Source organism: Cydia amplana, chromosome 15 (genome assembly GCF_948474715.1).
Source record: "Cydia amplana chromosome 15, ilCydAmpl1.1, whole genome shotgun sequence".
Taxonomy (NCBI): Eukaryota; Metazoa; Arthropoda; class Insecta; order Lepidoptera; family Tortricidae; genus Cydia; species Cydia amplana.
Genome location: NC_086083.1, coordinates 8,541,954 through 8,564,300, shown reverse-complemented (window position 1 = coordinate 8,564,300; position 22,347 = coordinate 8,541,954). Strand labels below are relative to the sequence as shown.

Here is a 22,347-nt window from a genome sequence, read left to right as displayed (position 1 = left end):
AAAATTTGCACCCCAAGACAAAGTCTCATCACCTTTTTTACCCCCTTAGGAGTTGAATTTCCTAAAACGTCGCAATTCCTTTTTTTTGCAATCGGCTATTATGCCTTTCTAAAAAGTTTCAAAGCGTTTGTAATGGATTCAAACTTTCAACCTCTTTTTAACCCTGTTAGAGGATGAATTTTTAAAAACGCTGAAATTACTTTTCTTGTCTTATAATAATATACCCATATACAAAGTTTCAAGTCCCACACTCACAAAAATATTTAATCTCCATACAAACTTTCAACCCTTTTTTCACCACCTTGGGGGATGAATTTTCGAAAACGCTGAATTCAATTTCCTTATTATTTAATTTAATACATTTTTACAATGTTTCAAATTCCTAGCTTAAAATAAATCTTGAACCCCATACAACCTTTCATCCCCTTTTTAACCCTTTTAAGGAATGAATTTTTAAAAACGCTGAAATAACTTTGCTTGAGATCTATTAATATGGCTTTATATAAAGATTGAAGTCCCGCACTCTCAATAATATTTGATCTCCGTACAAACTTTCAACCCCTTTTTCACCACCTCGGGGGATGAATTTTTAAAAACGCTGAAATTAGTTTTCTCGTTTTTTAATTTAATACCTTTTTGCAAAGTTTCAAGGTCCTAGCTTAAAATAAAATTTGCACCCCAAGACAAAGTTTCATCCCCTTTTTTACCCCCTTAGGGGTTGAATTTCCTAAAACGTCGCAATTACTGTTTTTTGTAATCGGCTATTATGCCTTTCTAAAAAGTTTCAAAGCATTTGTAATGGATTCAAACTTTTAACCCCTTTTTAACCCTGTTAGGGGATAAATTTTCAAAAACGCTGAAATTACTTTTACTGTCTTATAATAACATACCCATATACAAAGTTTCACGTCCCACACTCACAAAAATATTTGATCTCCATACAAACTTTCAACCCCTTTTTCACCACCTTGGGGGATGAGTTTTCGAAAACGCTGAAATTAGTTTTCTTATTTTTTAATATAATACATTTTTACAAAGTTTCAAATTCCTAGCTTAAAATAAATCTTGAACCCCATACAACCTTTCATCCCCTTTTTAACCCTTTTAAGGGATGAATTTTTAAAAACGCTGAAATTAATTTTCTTGAGTTTTAATAATATGGCTTTATACAAAGACTCAAGTCCCGCACTCTCAATAATATTTGATCTCCGTACAAACTTTCAACCCCGTTTTCACCACCTCGGGGGATGATATTTTAAAAACGCTGAAATTAGTTTTCTTGTTTTTTAATTTAATACCTTTTTGCAAAGTTTCAAGGTCCTAGCTTAAAATAAAATTTGCACCCCAAGACAAAGTTTCATCCCCTTTTTTACCCCCTTAGGGGTTGAATTTCCTAAAACGTCGCAATTACTTTTTTTTGTAATCGGCTATTATGCCTTTCTAAGAAGTTTCAAAGCATTTGTAATGGATTCAAACTTTCAACCCCTTTTTAACCCTGTTAGGGGATGAATTTTCAAAAACGCTGAAATTACTTTTCCTGTCTTATAATAGTATACCCATATACAAAGTTTAAAGTCACACACTCACAAAAATATTTGATATCCATACAAACTTTCAACCCCTTTTTCACCACCTTGGGGGATGAATTTTCGAAAACGCTGAAATTAGTTTTCTTGTTTTTTAATATAATACATTTTCACAAAGTTTCAAATTTCTAGCTTAAACTAAAACTTGAACCCCATACAACCTTTCATCCCCTTTTTAACCCCCTTAGGGGTTGAATTTTTCAAAATCGCTTCTTATCTCTTGTACACTTTACAAATGCAACCTAGTGTGCAAATTTCAACTTTCTAGCTTTTGTAGTTTCGGCTCTGCGTTGATGAATCAGTCAGTCAGTCAGTCAGTCAGTCAGTCAGTCAGGACACTTGCATTTATATATATAGATAAAAATATTGTTATTGTTATTATTGTTATTACAGATCCATAACTACACTTAACTAAACTATATTTTTTTGAAATTACCCTTTTACCTAATAATTACCAATATGCGGCCAATATGTGAGATAATCAGTATAATCACTGAATAAAAACTTTTTTGCACGTTTACTTTCAACATATGTTTTGTTTTATTGCAGGTGGGTGCTGTTAAGCATGAAATGGATCATGGGATCCTCTGGTTGTCCTTCGATTTCAGCTGTTCACAGTAATAATATTAGTTAAATGTATAATATTTATTCCTGAAATAAAGTTAGCGGTGCCCATTTAATACATCGTTTTATTTAAAAATCACAGATTACCAATAAGTTTGGGAGAGATTACTTTAAGATTGGGAAGGGTTTGCACGACGGATCTGAAATGTATGGGAAGATCCGCGGATCCGGATCCAGATCCGGATAATTTCATACATTTCGGATCCGGATTGCAAACCTTATGGGAGAGCTTTAATACATATGTAGCAAACTGCAGTGAGTCGAATGAGTCTATCGCAGTTGGAACACTCTCCGGCTCGGCCACGACATTGAATAGAATAGAATAGAATAGAATAGAATAGAATAGAGAGCGTTTATTCGTGACAAAAAAATAAATAAATAAAAGAAAACTACAAGTAACACAACAACATGCGACGACGGCAGCGACAACCATAGGTATAGGTGCACCTATGGTTGTCGCCAGCGATAACCTAGCACTGCACCTATGGTTGTCGCCAGCGATAACCTGAGGACACCTGCGGGCTCAGCACAGTTCCATTTTTATCGACTATCACTATGCCCGTCACTTTCGCACTTACATACTTGTTAGAACGTGACAGGCATGGTGATAAAAATGCATTAAAAATGCGACCGTGCTACTAGGGCTGGTCTATGCTTATCGCCAGTCGCCTAAAGTCTATTTTTTTATTCGGTAGACTGAAATGACAGTTAATAGTATGAAATGACATTTCATGTTCATACTATTAACTGTCATTTCAGTCTACCGAATAAAAGAATAGACTTTAATGTCGTGGCCGAGCCGTCAACGGGCGCACGCAGCGCGTCTTTATGCAATAGGGTATTTGACTACTAGTAAAATCAGTTTCTTTTTTCAAACTGTCAAAACGATTTGCTACTATGGAATTTATATGAAACACTAGCATGTGACGTCACGATCAAATTACCTACTCTTTATAGTTTTATGCGGGTTTTAAAATAGAATTTGTGTCTGAAAATAACTGCTGTCTACGTTTCTCTAATAATCTTCTGGTGCTTTATTTCTTGCATACATGGTGTAAAATAATTTCTTTTAAATACAGTCAAATACCCTATTGTATCCTTGCTTTACACTAGAAGAATGTTTTATCGTTAAATCGTTATACGAGTAACTGCTATTGCAAGTTTATAGATCGTCAGTTGACAATCTAGTCACAGCTTAAAAAACAAATGCCTGCCTGTATAAGGTAGGTATATATAAAATAAGCTTACATTTGATATAACATACACGTCTAAATAACAAAAAAAAACACAATATATTTTGTAAGTAGGGGCTAGACACTGTTAGGTCCTAGCTGTTACGTCGTGATATGGTACAAGTAAACAAGACAGGTTGGTATCAGGGATGTTGCGAATATCCGCATCCGCATCCGCAACCGCGGAACTTCCGCATTATTTTCAACATCCACATCTGTACCGGATGTGGAACAGGTCGGTACAGGAACGTCTTAGCATCGGCGTAAGTGCTAGACTGCTAGGAAATTACTCATTAGCCAAAAAAAAACTATTAGAAATGAGCAGTCAAGCGTGAGTGGGACTGAATGTACGCGCGGAACCCTTGGAACGCGAGTCCGACTCGCACTTGGCCAGTTTAAAAAAAAAATACTAAAATGTAATATTTGACGTTTTTAGGGTTCCGTAGCCAAATGGCAAAAAACGGAACCCTTATAGATTCGTCATGTCTGTCTGTCTGTCCGTCTGTCTGTCCGTCTGTCTGTCCGTCCGTATGTCACAGCCACTTTTCTCCGAAACTATAAGAACTATACTGTTGAAACTTGGTAAGTAGATGTATTCTGTGAACCGCATTAAGATTTTCACACAAAAATAGAAAAAAAACAATTAATTTTTGGGGTTCCCCATACTTCGAACTGAAACTCAAAATTTTTTTTTTCATCAAACCCATACGTGTGGGGTATCTATGGATAGGTCTTCAAAAATGATATTGAGGTTCCTAATATCATTTTTTTCTAAACTAAATAGTTTGCGCGAGAGACACTTCCAAAGTGGTAAAATGTGTGTGGGGGGGACAACCTAACTTCTAAAATAAGAGAATGATAAAACTAAAAAAAATATATGATGTACATTACCATGTAAACTTCCACCGAAAATTGGTTTGAACGAGATCTAGCAAGTAGTTTTTTTTTAATACGTCATAAATCGCCTAAATACGGAACCCTTCATGGGCGAGTCCGACTCGCACTTGGCCGCTTTTTTTATGTGTGATGTCAAAAATCGGCATTCGCAACATCCCTGGTTGGTACATATGCTATTTCCGACGGTGACATATAGTGTGTCAAAGGACTGTCTCATTTCAACCAGAGCAGAGAATCATACTATCTTTGTCTTACTACTACCTTAGTACTAGCACCCAAAAGAAAAGGATGAGAATCGTTTTTTTTTGTTCCTATTTACTGACAAATTGGTTTGACCAACTATATTTATGACACTTTGTCCTTAAGTTATAATTTACATCATCAATATAATCAAGGAGGATATTATGCAGTCAAGTGTCATTCTATGGAACTTGCTAACTATGTAAACAAAAGTCACAAGTAAATTAACATTCAGAGACAATTTTAACATAGCGGTTTGTTTACATGGTTAGCAAGTTCCATAAAATGACACATATAACTTTACGGACAATTTATTAGGGAATATTAGATAATTCTACTTCTTTAACTAAGCACTAAGCACTGACAATCAAAAACATTTCAAGCAAGCTTAAACAATATCATACCCAAAAAGATAATTAAAACATCTGACCTTCCAATCCATGCCTTTTGACACCGTTATCATTCGGTATGTAAATAAAAAGCACTTCGTTTCTACTCGTCTCATTATATCAAAATGGCCGTCAAGGAGCTATGTTGCGTGTTCGTGGCTCTGTTCTGCGCCGGCGCAAGGGCTGATACGAGCAGTTACAGTGTTCCCGAACCAACCATCCAGGTTTTCCAACCGAAAGGTTTTCGGGCTACCATTCCTGGTAAGTCACTTACCTAAACATAACTTAGATTGAAATATTTTACCTATACATTGGTACAAGTACATAGAGTAACATACTTCTTTTAATACTTTACCTAAGTATTAAGTAGATAAACGAAACAGAGCAAAAACACGAAGATAACCCCGGAAAATGGTTCATCAAGAGAAACGCACTAGACAGTTTGTTTGCTTTACTTTCCTTAGTACTGGCAGCTGTATATCGGTGGAGGTCAGAGAATGTATAATATAATTTTCCGGGGCTAGTTTTTATTCTGCAAGTGCGGAGAGATTGAATTGTTTAAATTGTATTTGACACGTTTAAAATAATAAACATAATTAGGTATAATACAGATACTATTCAGACATAGGTGGATTTAACTAAGCAACTTGCGTTAAAAAAATACCTATTTGCTTTTTTTCCAGATGCCACAAATGTGGTATACTTCCTCATCCAAGGTCAATTGATCAAGAAGGACACCTCCACTAAACAAGACTTCCACGGCGGAGAGACCGGGTCTCCCGTGGAGATCAATGGCCAGAGGTTCTGGGTGGTGGACCTTCCCGAAGTCCAGCTAGAGAAGGGTGACAAGATTGAGTACCTCGCGTTTGTGGCCATCAAGAGCGACGGATACATCAGAGACAATCTTGAGTATACAGTTGATGGTGAGATGACGACACGATTTGTTTATAAATAACCTAATAGACTAGCTAGCTAACCCTGAACGGTAAACAATTTTGAGGGAAACCTGACCCCTTTAGTTTGCTACTAACCTTTACTACTATATCCGGGCATCTGGCAGGTGTTCATCGGTGCAAGCCCGTGGAAGCGGCGCCATGGCAGTTACTGTATGTTACACAACAAAGTATACATATATTGCAGTTACCTAATGTACCTATCAAAAATTAGAAAAAAAGTGGGTTGCTTAAAAACATGCTAAGCAAAAGCACACAAGTAGGTAACTATTTAGTTTCACATGCTTTACCTTCTATATGTTTTCCGTGTTTTTTTTCTATGTAATTAAAACGTATACATACATACTACATCATAGGCTATTATAACTATCTATGAACTCAGCCATGCAGCTTATTTGTAAGCGGAATTTTAATTCCGATATCAAAAAAACTTCTTTTGGGTCATAGGTTACAGACAGAGGCACTTATCACGAGCTTGTATGACGATAATGACACCGTATCGCGAACCTAGGTATTAAAATCTACTTAGGTAAGTGCTTCATACCTATTCGTATTTATGAAAAATACTGAATAAGTAATCACACATCGGGTAGAAATAATTAATTTTATGAGAAGCGAAGTAGTACTAGATCTAAGATCCCGTTTTCTAAGGGGACCTTGCATTTTGGAGACAAAGCAAACCGCTTGGAACAGGTGTTCCTGGGGGTGATCTGAGCTAATTTCGCCCGGTTGCCGAGAGGTCCCCCCAGCAGGTGGGCAGGGGAGGGGGGGGAAAAGTGCCTCCGGCGCGCATCACTCTAAATTTTATATCTGCATACATCTAGCAACTATATCAAGTTTGGTGTCTTTTTCGTATAATTTGAGGATGGAGAATTCATTTCTGTGACTAAACTTTCACTCACCCATACAAAAAAATCGAGAAATTCAAAATTCAAAAAAAATCTTTACACTTTTTTTTTTGAAAATCCTCTACATAATTAAAACTATGAGGATCTGCTCTAAAAAAAATACATGTGAATAGCCCAGTTATTCTACTATATAGAATAATAAACTTATCAACCATTTTTAACTAATAATTGTATTTAAAAAAATGTTTTGTGTCGCACGGCGGACCGTGCTGAAGTAGGTATACCTACACGCATTTAGTTTAGACACGCATTTACTTCAAAACATTATTCAGCATAACGCAAGTAGGTACAGAAAGTAAATATTTAAAACAATAAAGGAATTTACAATAAGTACGATATAACTGAATATTGGATTATCCTATGCAGAATGAGTTGTCTACCTACTGGATAGTTTCACGACAGATCAATTTTTTATTTAGTTATTGTGACCTTTTATCTTCTACGTCTTTTGAGATACTTATCTATGTATACATAAAAATTATACTAAATTTGCGTGTAGTGTAGGTATCTAAACGGAGGTGAATGCGGTGCAGTGCAGCGACGCTCGCGCTCAGGGACCGTTGGTATTAGTTCCCAACATCTTTATTTAACTTCCGTTAACTTGAATCTTTTCCGCCGTCTCACTATCTGAAGGTTGTCTGGAAGAGATCGCTATTTAGCGATAAGTCCGCCTGTTGTTACCTACATTTTTGTACCTGTTCATACTTTTGTAACATTTCTTTTGTAGTGTGCAATAAAGCATTTTATTATTATTCACTTTATTTATCTTTCATCTTAAGTTAGGTTTTTTATAATATGAATATAAAAGTAAAATATAAAAACACTTACAAAACAATAAAAAATACATATAAACACATTATAAAAAACCTAACCTAGGGTGCCGCCAGCAGCGGGGCAAGGCCCAAGCTGCCGGTGGTCAGGGCCGCAGAGAGAGGAACTGGCGGACTATCCGCGCCGTTTCCAAGATCACCGCCTTCTGCATCTGGCGCCTTCTGGCCCTTGATCCAACCACCTAGCGAGAGTCTTTCAAGATGTTGGTCGAGACTCTTCGCTATTAGACCGTTCACTGAAACGACTATCGGGACAATGATCGTCGAATCAACATCCTACATGGCGGTTATCTCGTGAGCCAAGTACTTACTGGACTTGTCCTTCTCGGCCTTCACGAGATTCTCATCATGGGGGATGGTGATGTCAACGAGCACGGCCCGACATTGCGATCGATCTATTATCACAATGTCAGGCTTATTGGCTACAATAGTCCTGTCAGTTATGATAGATCGATCCCAATAGAGCGTGGCACGACCATTCTCGACAACAGGCGCAGGTAAATACTTGTAGTACGGTACTTCGCGGTCCACAAGACCATATAGAAGAGCAAGTTGCTGGTGAATAATCCTGGCTACGAGCTTGCACAGATTATGTCTGTGCAAGTACTCGCCGTTAGCAAGATGAGAACAACCGGAAATGATATGCCTGAGTGACTCTCCGGGACGGCGGCATGCCCCACAAATGTCGACCGTACCGTCCTTTAGGATATATTTCCGATAGTTGTTCGTCATCATTACTTCGTCCGCAATTGCACAGGCAAAACCCTCGGTTTCTCCGAAGAGGTCCCCGAATCGTAACCAGTTCACCGACCCGAGCAGGTCCACATCGGGTCCCGTGAGGGCCTTGTAGAACCGCCCGTGTAGCACCTTACTCTCCCATGCCGCCTTGCGATCCGCAGTACTTAGTACCACAGGTTTGCGCCAGTTCTCGTTTGCCAAGGAGAGCGGCGTGAGGTTCCTGTCTACTGCCACCACAACACGATGCATCCCACACTCGTTGTTAAGGAAATAATTCCTGAGATTGTACACCTGGCGGTTGTGGAGATCCTTGGCGTTTAGGAAGCCTCGGCCTCCACACTTCCGTGGGATGTACAATCTCATAACTGACGAGCGTGGGTGTAGCATGCGATGCATGGTGAGCAGTGATCGGACCCTCCGATCTAGGGCGTCCAGTTCGGTCTGAGTCCACCTTAGTATGCCAAAGGAGTATGTGAGTAGGGGCATTACCCAGGCGTTGAAGGCACGCACTTTGTTGCCTCCTGACAAAAGACTGTTAAGGACTTTTGTGAGCCGACTGAAAAAGCGCTCCTTCACCGACCGTCTAATACCCTCGTCCTCAATACCCAGAAACTGTGACATACCAAGGTATTTATAGGTTTCTGATTCAGAGATAGATCTGAAAGCCATTGTCTCAGAGAGTTGTAAATTTGTTGAATTTACAACCCTCCCCCGCTCTACATGTATAACCGCACATTTATCGACACCAAACTCCATGTTGATGGCACTACTGAAGACTTCGGTAGTTTTCAGTAGGTCCAACAAGTCTTGGCTATTTTGTGCAAATAATTTGAGGTCATCCATGTACAAAAGGTGAGAAATGACTTCACCCTCTCTCCGAAGCCGGCAACCTAGTCCCAAATCTTTCAGCAGGGTGAGGTTCATGAGGAGATTCAGAGCTAGGCAGAACCACAGGGGACTCAGACTATCACCCTGAAAGATTCCTCGCTCAATCCTTATAAAATCCTGCGGGCCAGAGCGGTCATCCCCGCCTCCTGGTTGACGAAGGACTGTGGTCCACTGCCTCATACACGCGCTTAGGAAGGCTCTCAAAGCTGCATCAACTTTATACAGCTCTAAGTCCCTCCCCAGCCATGAATGAGGCACCGAATCATAGGCCTTCTTATAGTCAATCCAAGCGGCTGAGAGGGCCCCCTTGTTCCGCCGGATTTGTTGGCATATGGTCATGTCTATGAGGAGGAGCTCTTTAGTACCACGGGACCCAACCCTACATCAATTTTGAGCGGAAGCCATAATATTGTTTGCGACAATGTGCGCATTGATTTTTGCTCTCAAAATGGATGTAAGGAGCTTGTAGAGTGTAGGCAAGCATGTGATGGGTCTGTAGTTTTTTGCTTCCGTGGTACTACCGGACTTGAAGAGCAGGAAGGTGACACCAGTTGTTAAGGAAGGTGGGAGAAAACCAAGCTCGAGGGCTTGTTGGAATTGTGCTGCCACTTATTATTATTATTTATATATTTCATTTATATTTGCATATATATCACGTCCAGAAGTAATATATTAATGTAATCTACAAAAAGAAGCATAATAACTTATAAGAAACCATCAAAACATACTTAAAAATCCTAAAAGCTGCATACTGCTCTTACAATGCAGGTACGCCGCGCGACATAAATTTTTTTTTTTACAGAGTTATAAAAGAAAAATGATTGAGAAGTTTACTATTCTATATATAAGAATAACTAGGCTATTGACAGGTATTTTTTTTGTAGAGCAAATCCTCGTAGTTTTAATTTTGTAGAGGATTTTCAAAAAAAAAAGTGTAAAGATTTTTTTTGAATTTTTAATTTCTCGATTTTTTTGTATGGGTGAGTGAAAGTTTAGTCACAGAAATGAATTCTCCATCCTCGAATTATACGAAAAAGACACCAAACTTGATATAGTTGCTAGATGTATGCAGATATAAAATTTAGAGTGATGCGCGCCGGAGGCACTTTTGCCCCCCCTCCCCTGCCCACCTGCTGGGGGGGACCTCTCGGCAACCGGGGTAAATCAGCTCAGATCACCCCCAGGAACACCTGTTCCAAGCGGTTTGCTTTGTCTCCAAAATGCAAGGTGGTGGACCTTAGATCTCTTGCTAAAGTGTAAAGGATGACTCGCGCTACACTGGGTCCGGCTCGGGCCGAGGCCAGGGTTCAAAATTATCCAGATAATTATAGTCTTTGATAATTTTCGCTATAATTATCGGATAATTATCCCAGGTATGAATGGTGCTATATTTATTTTCTTTGAATTCTTTGACAGTAAAAAAAAATATTGGGGCGTTTATTATATTTTAAGTAGCTTTTTTAATTTTAGGTTATTAACTTATTATCAAATCGATAATTATCAGGCATAAAAATCACGATAATTATCAAGATAATTATCTTTGATAATTATCCTTTCGAACCGTAGCCAGGTTGTCCAAGGTAGGTGCAAGAGATTCCTTATAGGTATAAGTTCACCTTTTACCTACATTTCTTATGGTGATATTGTAGTAAAAAAAATCTTCTACTACCTACCCTACTACTACAAAATTTTACCTTCATGCCGTACTTTCTTGAACTTTCTTTCTGTGATATTCATTTTTACTTACTTATTTCCCCCAGATTTCGCCACATTCACCCCACTACCCGAGCGGGTAGTATACCCTCAGTACCCTGAGGTCGATGGCACAACCACCAAGGCATGTGAGCCCTCGGCCACTCGCCTGCAGAAGGGAGGCACCGTTTGTAAGGGTCAGGTCGTGTTCGAGGAGAAATTCGACACGCTCAACAAGGACGTGTGGCAGGTTGAACACTACATCCCTACCGAACACCCGGTAAGTATTAGGTGTTTATTTTCTCCAGAGTTTACCATAGTCACGCATTATCGGATTGACCATAAGCAAATCAAACAGTAGCGTAAAATGGGGTGAGTAGGGTTCGCGGGGAGAGTTGGGTTATGAATGGGGAGAGAAGGGATGAAAGGGGGGTGAGATGGGATTTAAGGCTACTGCTACAAAAATAATGTATTCCAATTTAAAATGGAGCTATAGTCGTACTCATAATAAAAAAAATCGATCCAATAATCTTCCAAAATCACCTTTGTATGAAATTCCATCTCACCCCAATTACGAGGGACTACGGGGTGAGGTGGGATTTCCTGTTTATCGTCAAAGTTATGAAATGGAATTACCCAAAATAAACTAAAAACTAAAATACAAACGTCCGGAACACTTATTAATACACCATTCAGTTTGCATATGTAAAAATAAAATGTTATCGAGGTTTGAATGCCAGTTTTGCCCCTACTCATCCCATTTTACGGTACCTTAAGCCACAACATCTAGGGAAGCCTTAAACCGTAGCTTCAACCTCATTAATCTAATCAACCGATGACCGAATAACTTTGGAAAGGGGGAAACCGTGGTCTATAAATTAGGACATCATCATATCTTAAATCGAACTCTCAAGCGTTACCCCCTTTATTACCTAAGTATTTATGACATTAATATATATCACACTTTCTCTTAATTATCCAAGACTCCATCATCATATACTGACTTGATGACAGTGGGAGTGGGTGGGTGGTGAAGTCGATTACTTATAGAGTTACCTATATTATAAGCTATGTCTGTATGTGCTGGAAATCTCACAAGATATACGTAACTACTATTTTAAAGTTGTATGTTCTTATTTCAGGAGGTTCCCTTCGTGTCATACCAGGCTTCAGCGGTGTCTGTGCAGAACGGAGAGCTGCACATCACCACCTCGGAGCAGTTTAACGAGACCGCTTCTTTATATACCAACTTGGATCTCGGCATTGGGTAAGACTACTCGAGATCCCTGCTACTTATGTCACAGCGTACCTACAAGAAAAACGAAGGACTTCAAAATACTTGCCTTATCTCATCCCATCGTGGCTTTCGCGTATGTAACAAAATACTTACCTCAGCCCAACGTGGCTGTCATGTAACAAAAATATTTATTACTTATATAGGTACTTCATACTTCATATCAGGGATCGGAACCGGTTTTTTGCAAAAACTACGAAATTACCATATTTTTCAAATTATTTTATACTCGAAATGTAGGTATACTCCACAAAACAACGCGCTCAGGTAACGACTTCTATTAGATTGTCTAATTAGAAATAAATGTAAAAATTTGCAACGAAAAATACCGTTTTCTTTTCCATACAAAAAATACCGGTATCCGATCCCTGGTTCATATATATCAGGCATTCAGGCCACCGAACAGTACCTAACAGCTGAATATGTGCCGTCAAGTTATATAGTAGTGCCGTTAGTTAGTTGTGCCCAATATTCCACAGGAGTGGTCCTAGTAATACCGACCCCTGCGGAACACCGCACGACATGATTTTCAGGCCCCATCCGTTATCGTTTGCCACTGGGTACTTGACAGCCCTCTCTGATAAATACGCCTCGATAATATTGCGCAAATACCTCGGCACCGCGTGATGTCTGAGTGCTTCCTTAATGCACCCCCAAGGCAGGGTGTTGAATGCATTTGATATGTCCAACGATACTGCGAGGACCACCCCGCCTTGGGACACTGCCTCCTCTCTCAGGGTCTTAACTCTGGCGATCGCGTCAATTGTGGATCGGCAGCGACGAAATCCGAACTGATTTTGGCTAAGATTTGGCCCCACATTTTCAAGGTGCTTGACGAGGCGAAGCGAGATGATACGCTCGAAGAGCTTACTCACCTCGTCGAGCAAAACGATCGGTCGATAAGCCGATGGTGAATCGACCGGACGTCCTATCTTTTGAATAATGACCAATTTCCCTGTTTTCCACGTCCGTGGAAACCGGCCCTGTTCAAAACATGCGCTGAATAGTGCTTTCACCCGGGGTCCAAGAGGACCTAGTGCTAGTACCCATGCACGGCCTGGTATACCATCGGGGCCTGGCGCTTTATTCTGGTTTAGCCGGAGCACAGCGGCACCTAGTTCGCCCTCAGTGACCTCTGGTACGTCAGTCTCATCTGCACCTGCATCAATCGGCGCCATTAGGGGTGGTATGAACTCCGGTGTATCCGGGAAGAGGGTGTTTACCACCCGCTGCAAGAGTTGGGGCTGAAGAGTCTGTGTCAGCGGGGGTGCCCACGGTCGGAGTTTACTCCTCACCATCTTATACGGTCTCGCCCAAGGATCATTATTGAGACTCTCCAGCATCTCCTTCTCAGCCCGGTCCTTAGCTCGACCAATAGCCGTCTTAAGAGAGACAGCTAGTTCCCTGTAAGTTGTATAGAGCTGTGCCTCCTCGATAGCATCTCGCTGTCGCCGCCTGCGACTCCTTGTGTACTGGCGTCGCGCTGCGATACACGATTCTCGCAGTTGTGCCAATTCTACGGACCACCAGTACACTTTGCGTTTTGGAAGAAAGGGCCCCGCTCGTGGCATGGCAGCATCACAGGTGTCGGTCATGGCATCCCTTAGCCATGAGGCTTCAACTTCGACGTCCAAAGAACCTTCGGGTGCCGGCAGCCAGGCCTTAACGAGGGCCGCCTCCTCCAGCACTTCACGGTCCAGTCGTTTTAGCGCCCATCGAGGGTTGATCTCCCTTGGAGGACTTCTTCTAGGGCCTATCGACACGGTCGTTGGTGTAGAAATATTGAACCTAATGTAGCGATGGTCCGAAAGGGTCTCTACATCCTCCAAACATTTCCAGTCGTGAACTCGCCGTGTCAGAGGAGCGCTCGCAAACGTAACGTCAACAATTGAGCCACCCTGTTGCCGCACACATGTGTTCACGGTCCCCCGATTTATCACAGCCAACCCGTACGCAACAGCCCATTCCTCCAGGCACTGCCCAAAAGCATCTGTTACCCGAGAACCCCACTCCTTGGACTTTGCATTTAAATCTCCGGCAACTAGAACAGGTGTCGGGTGCAGCTATCTGACTATGGCACCCATTTCCACGAGGAACTGCTCAAAATTCGCCAGACTATCGTTGGGCGAGAAGTAGGCACCAACAACAGCAATGTTCTCATATGTTGCCGCCACGAAACCGTGACCCCTTATGACGCCGTGAAAAGGTGGGGAGCCAGTTGCGCTCCGCGACACCAGGGCCACAGTATTGTCTAGATCCCCGACCCATTCTGCTCTGGCAGGAACAGTGTATGGCTCCGCTATCACTGCTATATTTATTAACCACTGCGCCATACTCTGGAACAGAAGGTCCTGAGCCCTGGCGCAGTGATTAAGATTCGCCTGCAGAACTTCGATGGCCATATTTAACTATCGTCCATTTCTGAAACCCCCTGAGTCGCGTCCACAGTAGTAGTGGATGGGTGGAAAGGTTGCGAGGAGGCCCGGGAGCCATCGTCAGCCTTTGTCTTCGTTCTCTTGGGTGGGGCAGTACAGCTCTTGCTCCCTATCCTATGACCCGCCTCTTTGCCCGACGTTGCACAGACAATGCAATGTGGCGCCGCCGAGCATTCTTTCGCCTTGTGTCCTGTCTGACCGCAACGGTAGCACAGTTCGGCCTATCTATGTCGGAAGGACATTTCGCCCTCACGTGTCTCGGCTCCAAGCACCGGTAGCATCTTTGGGCACGCGCTTCAAGCAGCTTAACATGCGCCGACACCCATCCAACCAATAGTCTTCCCTTTCCAGCCACCTTTTTAGCTGCAGCGATAGGACAGCGAACCCATGCCGAACCTAAGCTCCAGGGATCCGATTTTATCTCGCCCACTTTGACCTCCTGGATCGCACAGTCACCGGCTTGCACAATCGCTGCAGCGATGTCCTGTGATGTCACCGAGTCATCTAGGCCAGATACGCGCAATTCGACACATTTTGTAGGCCGGGACACTCTGACTACTTCGGGACTGAACAGCTGGCTAAGTTTCTCAGCCAATTTATCTGCTTTTGGACCGCTGGCGGCCCCCGGTACCTCCAGTAGTCGCGCGCCGGTAGCTGCAACTTTGAATCGAACAGATTGAATGTCCAGTTCGGACAAGTCAACCTGTGTTTTGGCCGCTGCAATCATACTTTTATAAGTGATGCCCTTCTCTTCGGCCTCCGGCTGTAAGGACAAGACCACAGCAGTAGAGCGGGGTGGGCGCAGTTTGCTGGCCCTTTTCCTTTGTGAGCGTGGTGACGCTGCTGCTTCAATCGCTGCGTGCTTTCCCTTCTGTTGCGGTCCCCTTCCCGCCTTCTTTTTCTTGCCTTCTTTAGCCGCTACGTTCCACGCATTATCCGTGGCTATAGGGGCTGAGAGCAGAGACCTAGGAGCAGGTTTGGCGGTACCGCGAACCGCGGCGGCTTCGGCTGCTGCAAGGGTCGTCTTCTTCTTGTTCCTCTTCTTCCCTTTCTGGGGCTCCTCTGTAAAATTTGGAGGACCTCGCCGTACCTCAACGTACCGTTAGCCGTAGTATCAACACATCATGTCATGACGTTGCCGATAATTAAATTGTGTCCTTAAATTACTACGATACGATTTTCCTATAATTTTCTAGTGCATTTTGTGTGATACCGTCAGCAGCCCCGCTGGACGAATTTAATAATTTGGAAATAATATTCAGATGCACATCCGGAGAATCAGACCAGTGCTCAGTGGACCAAACCGAGCAGAGCGGACGAGCAGTCCCGCCCGTAATCAGCGGCCGTATCACCAGCAAGCTCGGATTCGCCTTCAAGTACGGCACGGTCAGCGTCAGAGCCAAGTTCCCCAAGGGCGATTGGATCTACCCAGGTAGTATCGTCTTTAGATGCGTGCGCAGTTATTTTGAACTGCGCATATAAAAAATATTTATATGAAAGACGCTGCGTGATAAGGCCCTTCCCCCAATAAGAGAACATCTTGTTGTGATTTTAAAAATCCTTTCCACATTATAATCGTTTTGAGAAAGACGTTTATTTACCAGTGGTCTTTCGTTATTAACTCCTTATTTATTTTATAGAGATATTGCTTGAGCCGTTCTTGAAGAAGTTCGGCATCAACAGCAGGAACACTGGTATTCTGAAGATAGTCAGCGCTCGTGGCAACGCTAACCTGAATAAGGTACATTTTATACGAAATAGTCACTGATGGACAAAAGCCTCCCCTGTTTCTCGAAACCCGGCTCTGTCTAATGCATGCTCTGCCATTCTTTGCTACATATGTACCTATTCCGTCGTCTCGCCATCTCTTTTTTGGTCCCCGGCAAACTTATGAGGTCCCATTAGTGACTGTTTTATGGCATTTGAACACACAAATGTCTGCTAATCCGCATTGGGCTAAGCTCAATCGCTCCTGTAAATAGAACGAGGTGAGGTATGTGCCCTGTAGTCGAACATGTAGAAGCTGGCTATGCGATATATATAATGTGATATACCAAGGGAACAGCTATTCGACTCCTGTTCTTGCAGAAGCTGTACGGAGGCCCCGTCTTGGACTCGAGATGCCACGACGCCCTGCTGGTCACGAAACCCGAGTCGGAGACGGCCTGGAGTAATGACTTCCACGTGTATTCTGCCAAGTGGACTCCTGGTGTGTGAAAAACAATTATTAGAAGGTCGAAAGGCTCTACTAGCGTCTTAGCTAGTTTGGCCACTGTTATATCTCTAATTAACTTGGTGTAATTAATGAATACTACCAGATAATATTCGATATGCAAAGCTTTAAAATCAGTGCTCATAGTAAAAGTTGCTCAGTACGATCAACAAGTACATATTTACTTGGTAGAAAATAGCCAGATTTTGGGAAACTTTCCCATGAAGAGTTACCAATACTGTCTTTTTTTCCAGAATCTCTGGTCCTGTCCGTGGACGGCGAGGTTTACGCGACCGTGGAGCCGGCCGCTAACGGCCTGCGGGGCAAGCTTCCTGAGACCTGCTCCGGCGTCCAAGCCAATGGCATTGCGCCCTTCAACGAATTCGTAAGTCCTTTCCCTTTCGATGACGTTTTCGAGAATCCCTTCATATACGAACTCCAAATCCTTCCAGGCAGGGACCCCAATGGTATACCGACCTCCAATTAGCTACGAGACTAGAATATTACTCTTTTTTATTCCAGTTCTATCTAACCCTCGGCGTAGCAGTGGGAGGTGACGCCGAATTCCACGACTCGAACGACTCTAGCGCCCCCAAACCCTGGAGGAATGGCCAGGTCAACGCCGCGTCCAATTTCTGGAAGGACCACTCCTGGAAGGCAACCTGGACCCAGCCCGAGCTGGTGGTCGACTTCGTGAAGGTCGAAGCTTTGTGAAGCTGAGGGCTGTTCACGTCTTGAATATTGTTAGTGACTAAACTTTTAACAGTCCTAAAATAAAACGCTATAAAAAACGGTTGCCCTTATTCTTTAGTTTTAATTCGACCATCCGAAAGCAGTTTCTTTTTCGATAAACAAATTCGATGCGGCGGCGGTGGCGCTAAATCCAAACTTGCCTACAACAACAAAATCCTCTTTTTTTCCGGTACAACCCTATGGTGTGGGATGACGTTGGATATTTTTTTTTAATGAATAGGTCTTTAAAAACATTTTGTGATAAAGTGATTTTTTTCGGAAATAAACGCTTCGAAAGTAAAAAAATTGTTTTCCCTCCTAACTTTTGAACCATAATTCCAAAAAATATGAAAAAAATCACAAAAATAGTGCTTGTTAAACACATTCAATAAAAGTTAAGCCGTTTTTGAGTTATCGCTAAAAGTCTTTTCTTCCTATTATATTAAAAAGCCTGGCAACCCTTATTTGTGACCGGATTTTTGCAGACAACCCTATAGGTACCACTGTATTCGCAATAAAATAAAAAGATAGGCAACCTAATTAATTCATTTTGCACAAGTTGTATACTTTCCATTGGAACTTATTTCGTTCGTCAGACAAGTCTGTAAAATGTAACGAAAACATGTTTTTTCAAAAATTAATTAAAAATAGCCTTGACCATATTTATTTAGGCAACTCTATTTATTTATGTTCAGGAACATATTTTCTTTCATAAAATATAAGTTTTATCCGTCAGACGTATCGGTGAAGGTCGACCATATATCCCGGATCTCCTACTATACGTTGTGCGAGTGTGCGAGGAAGCCGCCAGACCTTCGGACTCTTCGGTCACCAGTTTCGTCAACCAGACTCTGAAATGTTTGTTTCCATGATAAAAAGCTTTCATTGTATATCAGTGAAACAATGTAAACTCAGTCGGATGATCCTCCTACATATGTACCTAAGGTGCTTAGTTTGTATTATAAAACTAAAATTGGTGACAAACAAGAGTTGGTTAGTAGATGATGGAATTGAAAGTCAGTTTTGAATTTAGAAGGAATTTATTGAATCACAAGAGACAACAATGGAACAGCACTATAGTGAGGAAGAAAGTGACGGAGAAAGCGACGGGGAAGCACCTCTCCAGCGCGGACGCGACGCGCGCGCCGAGCGGCCGGCGCCTGCGCGGGCGCGGGCGGGCTTCGTCCATCTCTAGCAGCAACCACCTGTTTACAAAGAAAATATTTCATTAATCGTATAAAAATGTGCACTTATACCTATTATCAATAGTAAAACAAGGCAGAGACATAGGGGGGTTCAACTATAGCTTGTCAAAGGACTGTCTCATTTCAAACATAGACAGAGAGAATCATACTATCTTTGTCTTACACTAGTACTAAGTTAGCACCTAAAAGAAAAGGATGAGTATACTTTTTTCTTGTTCTTATTTACTGACAAATTGGTTTGACCAACTATATCTCTGCAGCTGACTGTAGGTACATTAGATATGAGCGCCGATAGGCATATAGCCGGCGGCGGCGCGCCGGTCAAAATTGGTCGGCGGCGGCGGCGAATCGGCGGCGTGGCCTTGAAACACCTTCGATTAATGAAAAAAGAATTCAAACCAAAATTTTACCGAAAAAACATGTTTTTGCTGTAAGAAAGTTATGAAATAAATGCATTTTTTAGTTTCAAGGATAATTTATTGAATAATGGTACGAAAAAAATTGATATCGTATAAACTGTGGATAAGCGGTATCGCGCGGCATCAGAAGCGATCTTAATCTTGGCGAGGCTCTGGCCGGAAGATCTTAGCAAGGCCCTTATTTGTGCTAAGTTAAAAATTGCGGATTGACTGTATCAGGGAAACGTCTTGTCGACAGTCCAAAGAAATCGAGCTCCGTTTTATGTCAAAAAGTGAGGCCCAACGCCGAGCTCCATGTAACACCGACAACTTGATTTCGACGCCTCCCAATGCGAGGCCAGAGGATGAGCTGCAGGTAAGCATACACCTAAGAATCGAACGCCAAGTGTAAGCTTGGCTCACGGCCGAACGCCGATTGCGGCGCGCTTCTGTGCGAGGCCGAGCTGCAAGAGAGCAGAGCGAGGGCACAGGCCGATAAAGACTGAAGCCATAGTGTTCAAGATCTGGAGCTTTCCTGCGGGCGCATTTATGCGACGCCAAAGGCCGAGCTGCAATGGAGCTAAGATCGGTTAAGGACCAATGCTCAAGCGTTTTAAAACAGGCCGAAAGTCGAGCTCCAAACAGGGCTATAAACTTGCAGGGTCAGATAGCGGCTTAATTCCATGCGAGCGATGCAAGGCCAAAGATTGAGCTGCGAGAGAGCAAAGCTTGAAATTTGAACAGTGGTCAAGTTTAATTGAGACCCGATTCCGACGCCATTCCGTGCGAAGCCCACGGCCGAACATTTGGACGTGGAAACGCTTAATATCTCTAAATTAACCCCATTTTATACCTTTTAAAGACGTTTAACCATGCTTGCAATGGTTAAATTCGCGGTAAATGACGGATGGTTAGCTGGCAAAATTAGTTATGCATTGGATCGGTAATCCAAAGATGTGGGTTTGAGTCTCACGTTACCCAGAGTTGCTTACAGTTTTTTTTTCATTGTGATTGACATATGTCTAGTGTATATATACAATCTATAAATTGTAATGTGGAACGTTCCACAATAAAAATGGAAGGAAATCAGTATGTTTATTACAAGCATATTGATGTTAAAATTTATATTAAATAATTTCGTTTTCACAAGACTAGACAGATAACTTTGCATTTGCCTTCGATAATTTTGAATTATATGGGCTTAAAATACCTTTTGAATGCCTATAAACTATTCGAAATGGCGCCGTTAGTGATCTAAACTCGATTAAAAATATATTATCTGATTCCGAAAGTAGTAGTAACTACCAAGGTCACGCCGATGCCACGCCGATAGCGCAGCGTCGGCGGCGGCGGCGCGACAATTTTGTCGGCGGCGGCGGCGCGCCGGCGCGGCGCTCATATCTAAGGTACATTACGATATTTAATTAGCACTCGTCTTAGTTTTAAGGACCACAGACCAGCTATCATGGTCGCATTTTTATCACCTGTCATGCCATGCGTCACTTTCGCACTTACATATTTGTTAGAACGTGACAGCCATGGTGACAAATGATAAAGAGCCGGCCATTTTAGCCCTACTGATTGCCATACCCATTCAGGGTCCGTGAAATGCTTTTTCATGTCAACTAGAGGCTAAACCGAACACTAACTATGTATATAATATTGTATAATACAATACCTACTAATTATGGTGTAAACCGAGGGCGCTCCAAGCGTGCACGCTCGTGATACATTCAATAACATTGGTATTTTAAGTTGGAAATAGTTATTTGTTTTACAAGGGGGTAACATTGTTGTACAATTCCTAGTGCTCATATATACAAACATGACGTAATACTCGTACATTATTAACATGATGTAAGTTTTAAGGTCTTGTATTTTGAAAACAAAATACTTGACCAAATACCTTTAGAGGAACAGTCGTTGCAGCCCTTGTCCTTGCAGCCGCAGTCGTCTTTGCAGGCGCCGTCCGGGCAGGAATCTAGAAACAGGCAACACTTATAGGTACCTACTAAATTTATTAATAAATAGAAGAAGACACTGCTTTGCAATTAAATCAACCGACAGGAATTGTGACAGTAAAAGCTGTTAATAAACGAGAGCAACACAATTTAGAAAAAGGTCACGACTTTCGATAATATAATATTATACGTTAACGACTCTGTAGGGCTAAATTAAATTAAATTAAATTAAATTAAATTTATTTAAGACCAACAAAGGAAATAAATAAAGGGAATAAATGGCCGGCTCTTTATCATTTGTCACCATGGCTGTCACGTTCTAACAAATATGTTAGTGCGAAAGTGACGCATAGCATGACAGGTGATAAAAATGCGACCATGATAGCTGGTTAATTTGTAGCTTAGCTAATTAAAGTCTCACCTTTGCAAGGCTCGCAGGGGGAAGGCATGATGAACTGTTGGTCTTTGGTTTTATCAAACTGCGTCGATTCCGCCAATCGGTGACGTTTTATACGGCTGCAGCACTGCAAAAACATTCGGAACAAGGTTACTATTTATTGTTCTGCACAAATATCCGGTCTCGCCTGCTTGAGCTTGGAACAACAACACAAGTTTTGTCACCACTGGTTACTGATATGCCGTCGGCAATCGGCATGTTTCCAAAATTGCGATAGGTATGTCATATGTAAAAATTTCAGTGCAATTATTTTTTTGATCTGGTACTATAGTGGATTACCTACAATACCTACATGAACACTTGCACAAAACAAAAAAAGTTATAATTATCTTCAGTTCCCATAAGTCCACGATTAGGTTCCTATACCTATCGACCAATACCGTACTGACGATGTTTTGACTTTAATCAAAGTTGTGGGCATTTTTTACATAGGTACCTAATTATGTTTTTTACTTTTATGAAAGAAGACATCTTAGTGTCTAGTTTTTAAATAAATAAATAAATATTATATTATAGGACATTCTTACACAAATAGACTAAGTCCCACAACTCAAAGAAGGCTTGTGTTGTGGGTACTAAAACAACGATATATACAATATACAAATACATAGAAAACACCCAAGACTCAGGAACAAATATCTGTGCTCATCACACAAATAAATGCCCTCACCGGGAT

At 41.7% G+C, this 22,347-nt stretch overlaps 1 protein-coding gene and 1 long non-coding RNA gene across 2 annotated transcripts; one reads left to right on the top strand and one right to left on the bottom strand.

Annotated features, from left to right (window-relative positions):
* The first annotated feature begins 5,093 nt into the window (after nt 1–5,093).
* LOC134654805 (beta-1,3-glucan-binding protein-like) lies at nt 5,094–17,664 on the top strand. Its single transcript, XM_063510275.1, has 9 exons — nt 5,094–5,229; nt 5,652–5,891; nt 11,046–11,257; nt 12,120–12,244; nt 15,969–16,138; nt 16,347–16,447; nt 16,795–16,915; nt 17,173–17,303; nt 17,441–17,664. Exons 1-9 carry the CDS (start codon nt 5,094–5,096, stop codon nt 17,630–17,632), a joined length of 1,428 nt encoding a protein of 475 aa, XP_063366345.1. The 3' UTR covers nt 17,633–17,664.
* Nucleotides 17,665–18,671: 1,007 nt separating this feature from the next.
* Nucleotides 18,672–21,735, bottom strand: LOC134654863 (uncharacterized). Its single transcript, XR_010097377.1, has 3 exons — nt 21,636–21,735; nt 21,160–21,234; nt 18,672–18,855 (listed from the first exon to the last, which is right to left on the bottom strand). It is a non-coding gene; the product is annotated as an uncharacterized LOC134654863 (long non-coding RNA).
* Between the last annotated feature and the right edge of the window lie 612 nt (nt 21,736–22,347).

Bases quoted from the DNA above. Each gene is read 5' to 3' on its own strand.
- LOC134654805 (XM_063510275.1), top strand. From the start codon at position 5,094: ATGGCCGTCAAGGAGCTATGTTGCGTGTTCGTGGCTCTGTTCTGCGCC. The intron at 5,230-5,651 runs GTAAGTCACTTA...CTTTTTTTCCAG, and splicing joins TTTTCGGGCTACCATTCCTG to ATGCCACAAATGTGGTATAC. The intron at 5,892-11,045 runs GTGAGATGACGA...TATTTCCCCCAG, and splicing joins TCTTGAGTATACAGTTGATG to ATTTCGCCACATTCACCCCA.